The 9,549-nt window shown below is 47.3% G+C and overlaps 1 protein-coding gene across 1 annotated transcript; it reads left to right on the forward strand.

Annotated features, from left to right (window-relative positions):
• Positions 1 to 868: 868 nt before the first annotated feature.
• CYP26A1 (cytochrome P450 family 26 subfamily A member 1) lies at positions 869 to 3,491 on the forward strand. The gene is made up of 7 exons (XM_086466902.1): positions 869 to 1,057; positions 1,242 to 1,466; positions 1,562 to 1,849; positions 1,983 to 2,132; positions 2,458 to 2,592; positions 2,806 to 2,958; positions 3,150 to 3,491. The coding sequence occupies exons 1-7, from the start codon at positions 869 to 871 to the stop codon at positions 3,489 to 3,491; spliced, it is 1,482 nt and encodes a 493-aa protein (XP_086323028.1).
• The last annotated feature ends 6,058 nt before the right edge of the window (positions 3,492 to 9,549 follow it).

Raw genomic sequence — 9,549 nt, forward strand, 5'->3', positions numbered from 1 at the left:
GACGGCCCCGGGGGAGGGAGCGCAGCGTGTCCCGGGCAGAGGAGCCGGGCACGGCGGGTTGGGTGTTTCCTTTCCGCGCTCACCTCCCTTTCCCTCGGTGACCCGCGCTTGAACCTGCATCGGGAGCCTGAGACCCGCTGCTGTCCGCGGCTCCGTCCTCCGCGGCCGGCAGAAATAAAAGCCGGGCCCTTCGAGGTGAACCAGGGGACAGTGGAGGCTCCTCCGCCGATGCGGCGGCGCAGCTGCTGCTCTGCCCAACGGGCCACCGGGCTCCCCCTGCACGGGGGACCGCCCGCCCCGTCCGGCTTCTCCCGGCTCCGGCCGCCGGCTCGCCTTTCCCGGCGGGCGGCAGCAGCGGGCGGGCGACGGAGCTCCGCAGCTTGCAGAGCACCGTCTGGGGAGCACTCCCGGGAGTAGATGTCTCCGGGCAGACGGGCCCCCGAGTGCTGGAGCGGGACATTTCTCGGCGCAACTTGCTGGTCTCTAACGAACATCGTCAGTAAATCCGAGGAGGCGGCCGGCCCCCGGCGGTCAGCTTTCGGCGGCGCCCTGCAGCCTGCTGGCTGAGCGCGGTGCGGCGCGGAGAGGAGCGAGCCCGGAGCCGCTGCCGCCGCGCCCGGCAGCACCTTTCCGTCCCCGGCGGCGGTCTGCGGCGAGCAGGATGCGCCGCGCAAAGCAAATAGTTAAAGATTTCGGGGGGAGGAGCCAGCTCGCAATCTGCAATTAAAGATGAACTTTGGGTGAACTAATTTATCGGACCAAGGTAGGGTGGGCAGCAACCTGGGAAGGGTATAAAAGGCGGCCTGCGGCGAGCCCGACCCGCGCACTCAGAGCTCCCGGGGGGCCGAGCTGGACGCGCTCCCCAGCTATGGGCTTCTCCGCCCTGGTCGCCAGCGTCCTGTGCACCTTCCTACTGCCCTTGCTGCTCTTTCTGGCCGCCGTCAAGCTTTGGGACCTGTACTGCGTGAGCAGCCGCGACCCCAGCTGCCCGCTCCCGCTGCCCCCGGGCACCATGGGGCTCCCCTTCTTCGGGGAGACGTTGCAGATGGTACTGCAGGTAAGGCGAGGCGATGTCGCGGGGAGCGGAGAAGCGCCCCGCTCCTCCTGTGGCTGCAGGGGCGGGGGCTGAGCAGCAGCTTCGCCGCGCTCCCGTGCCCAGGTGGGAAAGAGCTGCTCTCCCTGCCCCTTCCTCTCCTCCTTTTTAAAATTTATTTTATTATTGCCCCCCCTTCCCTGTCCAGAGGCGGAAATTCCTGCAGATGAAGCGCAGGAAATACGGCTTCATCTACAAGACGCACCTCTTCGGGCGGCCCACGGTGCGGGTGATGGGCGCCGAGAACGTGCGGCACATCTTGCTGGGCGAGCATCGGCTCGTCTCCGTGCAGTGGCCCGCCTCGGTGCGCACCATCCTGGGCTCGGGCTGCCTCTCCAACCTCCACAACGGGCAGCACAAGCACCGCAAAAAGGTACGGCCCCGACGGCGGGCGGGGAGCGGGTGCGGCCGCCCCGGGCGCGGCGGCTGAGCCTGTGTCTCCTTCCTCCTCCTCGTCCCCCCGGACAGGTGATCATGCGGGCTTTCTCCCGGGACGCCCTGCAGCACTACGTGCCCGTCATCCAGGAGGAGGTGAGCACCTGCCTGGCGCGGTGGCTGGGTGCCGCCGGGCCCTGCCTGCTGGTTTACCCCGAGGTGAAGCGCCTTATGTTTCGCATCGCCATGAGGATCCTGCTGGGCTTCCAGCCCCGCCAGGCCAGCCCCGATGGCGAGCAACAGCTGGTGGAGGCCTTCGAGGAGATGATCCGCAACCTCTTCTCTCTCCCCATTGACGTGCCCTTCAGCGGGCTCTACCGGGTAAGGCTCCTGGCAGGCTGGGAGGAGAGGGGTGCCCCGGCAGCCAGAGCAGTGGGCGATGGATGGGGGGGACGGATGGGAGGTATGGCAGTACGGCCTAAATCCCACATTGCTCTCCCTGCTGCTCGGTCAGGGCTTGCGAGCCCGCAACATCATCCACGCCAAGATCGAGGAGAACATCCGTGCTAAGATGGCCCGTAAGGAGCCTGAGGGTGGCTACAAGGATGCGCTGCAGCTGCTGATGGAGCACACGCAGGGCAACGGGGAGCAGCTCAACATGCAGGTGAGGTTTCCCGGGGCCAGATCTGTCCTTTCCCCTCAGCCCCAATGTCAGCAGCTCACTTATCTTTTGGGGCCAAAAGGAGAGAGCAAGAGGTCCTTCCTCTCCCCAGGAAATAAACCAGCTTATGTAGTGCACTGGGGTGCAGAGGCTGCAAACAGGCTGTTGCTGTGGAGCCATGCCCACAGGGAGCATAAGCACCACCCCCATCTTGGTCCCTGGGTTTTTGCTCCAGTCTGGGAGCAATGTACAGCATTGTGGTGGTCGAGTGGGCCTGGTAGAGATAGGTTCAAGGCCTGTTTTATCCCTCCTCTGTCATCTGTGTAAGGAGCTGAAGGAGTCTGCCACAGAGCTGCTGTTCGGGGGCCATGAAACCACCGCTAGTGCTGCCACATCACTGATTGCCTTCCTAGGGCTCCACCATGATGTCCTACAGAAAGTGAGGAAGGAGCTGCAGGTGAAGGTGTGTCTCTTCCCCAGAGCCATTTCACAGGAGGGGGCAGTGGGAAGGTACCTCCAAGAGGGGTGTCCCAGGCAGGGCTCCTCTCGACCCAAGTGGTGACCTACTTTTTGGGGGTGGCAGAAATACACCACTTGCTAAGGGACAGCTGCTTTGCAGTGCCAGGAGCCCTGGCCGCCTGCTCCATAAATGTCATGGAAGCATCTTCCTTTCTAGGGGTTATTGTGCAGTCCCAACCAAGAGAAGCAGCTGGACATGGAGGTCTTGGAGCAGCTGAAGTACACAGGGTGTGTCATCAAAGAGACCCTCAGGCTGAGCCCACCTGTTCCTGGAGGATTTCGAATTGCACTCAAGACCCTTGAGCTAAATGTAAGCAAGGCTTGGGCTCCACTCCTCAGAGCAGCTGCAAAGTACTAGTGCGTTCATGTAGCCTATCTGCCTTAGAGTGACCGGCAGGAAGCCAGGAGGGGAGGTGGGGTGCAGCGACATGTCCTGTGCTGACACTTGACCTTATTTAACACAACAAGGCACTTCATGTCTCCTTTATCTTCTTTTGATAGGGTTACCAGATCCCTAAAGGTTGGAATGTCATTTACAGTATCTGTGATACCCACGACGTGGCAGACCTCTTTACCGACAAGGATGAATTTAACCCGGATCGCTTCATGTCTCCATCTCCAGAGGATTCCTCTAGGTTCAGTTTCATTCCTTTTGGTGGGGGCTTGAGGAGCTGCGTGGGCAAAGAGTTTGCAAAAGTCCTTCTAAAAATATTTACAGTGGAGTTGGCTCGGAGCTGCGACTGGCAGCTGCTGAATGGACCTCCTACAATGAAAACGGGCCCCATAGTGTATCCTGTGGACAATCTGCCTACCAAATTCATAGGTTTCAGCGGCCAAATCTGAGAGCTCAACACTTGCCTCCGGCTGGATTTCTATGTAGCATCTAATATGTACATAGTAACTTTTTATAGTAACGAAGGCCTTTAAATATTTAAACCTGTAAATGTACAATAGTTATTTATGTCTTCTAAATATTTCAAAAGGCTACGATATTTTTTTCCCCAAGCACTACAATTATGGGTCTCTGATTCATAATTAGATAATGTTATTTCTATAGAAATAAGTTTTCCCCTATTTAAAAATCTGAGAGCTGGCCGGTTAAGCATTTGAAGACATTTCACAATCGTGTGTGTATTAAGAAATATTCTTAAAGGCATTTGAAACAATGGTAACTAGCTACTCATCCAAATTACCTAAATGGTTATTGTTTGAGAATGTTTTCAGCATTATTTGTGTCTAGATTTTGTTTAATGTGTGAATTTTAAGTTTGATAATAAAATTTATTTTTGATGATCCTCTGTATGAAGATCTGCGTGTATGCTAGAGAGTAGCTTAACCAAGAGGTCTAAAGGGTTTGGCTGTAAAGTCAAATCTGCTTTTGTGAATGAGCTATTTGCTATTTCTATGCTCATAACTCTCCCCTGCCTCCCACCCCCAATGTTGTTCTCACTTGTGAACAGTAAACTGTTTTTTAAGTTTTAACCTGTAAGTGGCAAGAGCAGTGCAAAACCACACATGCTCACTGAAAACAGCATTGAGTGACAGCAAGGGCTACAGGTCTCCTTATCAAGCACGTAATATCGAGCCATAGTAAATAAGAAAGTAAAGGGGAGCAGAAGAATAATAACATGAGTCTTTCTTTGTAGCTAGAGAAAATATGCTGTGGGAAAAAAAAAATCCATACATGTCCTCTCCTCCCGTATTACTGCTGACCTGTGTAAACAGACCACTGGGTCTTGTTCTGTGTTGAGTCTGCTGGCTATGAATCTTTACTTAGGAAGGTGTCTCTTATCAGTTGGTAGAGCAAATAAAATCTGCTGATTTCTTCTTGAAATGCGACAGCTCTGACTAGGTCAGAGATAGAGCATGCATTTGGTTTAAAAACTTCTTTCCTGGAATCCAGCAAAGTGAAAACTAAAAGGCAAGCACTAATGTGAATTGATTAACAGGGAATCAACTGTTGAGATGCAGTTCCCCGGGGGTGTGTAAGCAGGGCAGATAAAATGCCCCAGGCATGACCCCTGTTTTGGCTTAACCATAAGGTTTTTTGTGCTCTCCCCCCCAGCCCCCATTACTACACCTATTAGTCTTCCCTCAAAAGTCAAACAACAGAGACTGGCTCTATAAACATCTACAAAGTAAACCAATGTAATTCAGTGTCACGAGCACTTATAGCACCATACAGACTAATTTAATTTTTTGTTTGCTTCTGGAAAACAGTCACTTTTTCATTATGTTCTCCCAAGGTCAAAATTAAGGATGGAGTTAAGTTGCTCAAATTTGCTACAGGTGTTTAACAGCATCTGTGAGGTTTGGAGGTTGTTTTTTTAAGGAGTGTTTCTATAATACATTTGATATGCTTCCAGATAGAATTTTAAATACATAAGCTTCTAATGTAAGACCTTAGATGCAACCTACATATGAGCGTAACTATCAAGACTTTCTCATATTTATTTTTTTGTAGTCTTAAAATACAAAAGATCTTATTTTTAGATTGTGCCTGAGTTCTTGGTAATGTTTAAAAACTTAAATAAGTTTTGCTATGCAAACCTCTTGTACCATTAAGTTTTTCAGGGATTTGATGATTAATCTCAGTTTAAGACCCCTTTATTACTAACATAGTAGTGGAAAATTGCAAATCCTAAGCCTGATTTGGAGGTGATCTGAAGTCCAGAGAGCAGCAAGACTTTTGTCTTGGTATCCCTTGTTAACATTTTCTTCCTTAACATTACAACATTCTGCAAGTCCAAATAGATGCTGAAATGTTTTCCTTATTTTTAATTAAAGTCTTTTATATGTGGAAATTTTTGCATGGGCTTCTTAATTTACATTTTGTTTTTATAAAGAATGGGAGTCTAAGTGCTGTCTGGAGAATGTGAACACTCATAGTGTAAGTCTAAGGTCATACATGCATTTCTGTTTCCTTTTTCATTTTTGAGTCAAGTTTGCAAGTCTTTTACATTTGGAGAAAAAGAAATCGTATACTTAATTTGGTTTTATCTGGACATCTGGGGGCACATCCTCAGCTGCTGTAAATCATGACAACATAACCTATGTTAGGCACTGCCCCTGTGTAATTTATCTCTGTAGTTAAATGATCTGCCACTGCTGTGTAATTTAGGCATCTTGGAGCTGGATTTAAACAAGCTACCCCAAGAAATGGTAGCAGCCTAGCTGCAGTAATATGGAGCTCAGTGTGGGTTAATTGCTAAAATATTTGCCCAACTTCTTGAGCAGGTTTTACAACCCCTGCTAATCTCCTCTATGCAGCTGTATCTTGACAGCTTAGATGCTGGCTGCAGACCAGTTTCAGGTGAGTTCTGGTATGATCATGTAGCTTTGCCCGCTCAGCAGCAGCTGGTGTGGGCACATGCTGAGACTGTGGCTCCTATTTAGGGCCTGGCCAGCTCCTGCACCCCTAGCCCATACCCCTCTTGTTATGCTGGATCCAGGAACCTATCCTGCTGAAAAACTATGTACCAAAAAACTATTTGTCATCAGTCCAGCTCCCTGTGTGAATGTTGTGTGTGCTGGGGTGCTTCAGCGGAGACGGAGGTGGCAGGAAGAGGAAGCAGCCACCTCTGTCCGCTCCGTGGCTGACAGGTAGCTCCTAGAGCCAGGCTCCAGCTTTCTTTTTGCAAGTGGTATCCCGTGTTGCCGTGAGTGACTGGTGCTCCAAGGCTCACAAGCCGAAGCACATTAAAGGGCCAGATTTGGAGAGAAGCACTCACTCCCTTCTCGTAATTGAGCCTTTTTGGGGTATTTTGTATTCATCCTCTTAATTAACCTGTCATTTAAAAGGAAAATCTTTAACTAGGTCTCTTTCCAACAAACACCCACAATTCAGTAGGTGCTATGCTTCAGTCCTGGAGTAAGAAGCTACGGTTCATATGCAGCACGCTGGCTCTTCTCTGAGGGTAAGGTGAGTTACTGGAACTCACGCTTATCTTGCACCCCTGTGAATAATAGCTCCTGCCAGCCAGCAGCATCTCTGGTGCTTAGAATTTCTGAACTATCTGTGTGATGCTAAATGTGTGGTTCTTAACAACACATAGTTATATCCATTCTTGAATAAAAATGACATTAAAGAATGACATTGGTGTAAATTGACATTGAGGAATGCTACTTGATAAATCAATTCTTGATTGAAAGGCAATAGTATTTCAGATACGGTCAGAACAGGTAACAGTGAGTAAGAAAAAAATGTGCAAATGAATGCTGAAGACTCATTGGAAATAAAAGAAATATTGCTTGACTAAAAAGAATTTGATCAGATTTATTTTGTCCTAGTGAAACAAGGACATGTTACTTCCATGTTGCTTTCAGCAGTTGAGCCGGGAAATGATTTTTTTTTTTTTTTGGTTCATAAAAGCATCTATTGAAGGGACAGTATAATTTGAAGCTGTGTATACATAAGGTTTTGCACTTACTCTTCTGACATTTTGTTTTATTTTTTTACCTTTACTAGAGAAGACTTTTCCTGGACCTGGCAAGAGGAGAGGCTGACAAAAAAGTTGTCCTTTCTACCCCATTTCAATCTATCTTTTTTTTTTTTTTTTTTTTTTTTTTTTCATTCTGGTCAGTGATTTAGAATAGCCTTTGGAGACGTACCAAGAAAAATACTTAACAATATGTGAAATATTCCATCCTTGACTTTCAAGTGCCATCTTTCCTGGAATGGCCTAATAGGATCCTATGCAAGACTATAGAATCCTATACAAGGATTCTGCTGAACATTCACATAAGCCAAGCTTCAATCTACTGACTCTTGGCAATGTTTCTGAAATTATAAAAAGCAGTCTCAAATCTTGTGTTTGGGACATACTGCTCAGTAGGGTATGTTCCAGCCCCAAATTAATTATTTTATTTATGGCTCAAAGGTACTATGTTACACATAGTTGTCTCCTCTATTCCAATACAAAAGGGTAAACAGGTTTGGGTAGCATTTGTTAATCCAGATAGTTTTGTTTGCCAGGTGGTTTGTATTGTAAATTCTCTGTCAAGTTATACATCCAGCATGCAACGCAAAACATATACAGATTAGCAGAACAGATTCGAAAAGTTTATTAGTTGCAACCATTAAAGTGATAGATTAGGAGAAAGGAAACATAACTGGCAGTGAGTTTAGAGAAGACTCATTACTAGGCTAGCTTGCTTTAATAATGTCTTATGAAAAATGTTATATGAGAAGTTCAATGAATAATGCAGCCTTCATTAAGTTATGTAAATGAATGTAACTTCGTGGGTGGGTTAGAAATAAAATATTTAACAAATCTGTTTACATCCAAAGTGTAAGAGCAGCGGAGGCAGCTTTTAAAGAATCTCAAATTAAAATATTTAAAAGGTGACAGATGAGAACTTTGGTAATAGGACATAATAGTGCTGTTTTAATAGGTGTTTACAGCTTGCCTTTCAGTTGCAACATAGACAGGGCAACATATTAAGTATTCTCAGTTAATTAAAGTGTTATATGTTCCTTTATCAGCAGTCCCAACAACGCTGTTTCACCTGTGTATGCTGTTAGTTCCCCAGAGACACACGCAGAACTTGTGTGATTTGCAAGGCTAGAAGGATCATTTTAGCAAAAGTGACTTATGACATACTTGTTTGCCAGGTCGTTTTGTTCACATACACACAATCATTCATACACTGGCTGATTTAAATGCATTTTTTTTTTTCCTAATTTATGACCATTTAGGAAAGCCTAAGTCTCCCTGGGTTAAGTTTACCTTGCCGTACAGGAAAACTGCCACAACATGAGAAAATTATAAACCAAGGACTAAATCAGCTGTTGACAACATGCTTTCCTACCACACCCACAAATGCCAACCTTTCTTATGCCTCTCCCAGAACAAATCCTTGGATTTGGGCCTCACAGGTTACCCAGAAGGTCAAAGATTGTTGGAGGCTGTTTTCAGGCAAAGAGGGGAATAAATTCCAGAGCTGAGGGCCCCTCACAGGATCTCTCCAGAGATAAAAGTAACCAAAAGGCGGTCCCATTTGCACTCGTTCCAGTAGGAGGCAGGTCAGTAACTTTCTGAGGCGGTTGGAAGCTAAGAAAATACCAGTGTGAATACGGAGCTCTGGGTCCTGAGCAGTGGCCTAGGTACAGCTGAGACGATTTAAAGAGGAGGTGTGCACAGGCACACATCTACCAAGATTGTGTTAAATTGTCTTTGTTAACGCTACTTTGAATGACATAGCTTCCTCCAGGAATCACTATTTTGACAGAAGAGTCCCAACTTAGTTTTGGGTTTTTTTCTGCTTTAGATGTGTAGGATCAACATTAATTTAATACATCTGTATCTCAGAAATATGTTGCTTTTCTGTGTAAAATGTCAGCAGAACAAACATCTTCTCAGGATTGGATGTGAATTTGCAGTGGAATGATGGTAGGTCTTAGCTTTCTTGGCGTGTGGACTTAATTGACTGAAAGAAGCAAGGGGCTGTTTTATGCTTTACCTAGTAGACTTTATTTTATGCCTAGGGCCCTCTGAATTAACAATCTGTCTGTATCCTATGGGAAAGGAAGGAGGGGACTGGATAGTGCCCTGCTAACTATGGTAGTGCCAGCATGTGTGAATAGGGTTGGGTTTTTTCCTTTTACTTACAAGTCTACATCACACACCCTGCTTCTCTCTGAAGCTTCCCTTGGAAGCCTAGGGACCACAGAGCAATCGGAAACTGCTCCCTGACCTGGCAATAGCCTCCTCTTTTGTGAATTGTCCTTAACTTTGACAAGAATGGAGGGAGATTGGCTGGGAACAAAGGGGAACCACCAGCGAGGCAAACAGCCCCACTGCTCTCACACCGCACCACAGCCCTGGCTGCATAACACACAGGTGATTTTCACCCTAGTGTCATCCTTCTTGTCCCAATGTCTCTTGCTCTTTGGCATCAT

The sequence above is a fragment of the Leptosomus discolor genome, chromosome 6 (genome assembly GCF_034619465.1).
Source record: "Leptosomus discolor isolate bLepDis1 chromosome 6, bLepDis1.hap2, whole genome shotgun sequence".
Lineage (NCBI taxonomy): Eukaryota > Metazoa > Chordata > Aves > Leptosomiformes > Leptosomidae > Leptosomus > Leptosomus discolor.

Bases quoted from the DNA above. Each gene is read 5' to 3' on its own strand.
- CYP26A1 (XM_086466902.1), top strand. From the start codon at position 869: ATGGGCTTCTCCGCCCTGGTCGCCAGCGTCCTGTGCACCTTCCTACTG. The intron at 2,593-2,805 runs GTGTGTCTCTTC...CTTCCTTTCTAG, and splicing joins GGAAGGAGCTGCAGGTGAAG to GGGTTATTGTGCAGTCCCAA. The intron at 2,959-3,149 runs GTAAGCAAGGCT...TTCTTTTGATAG, and splicing joins TCAAGACCCTTGAGCTAAAT to GGTTACCAGATCCCTAAAGG.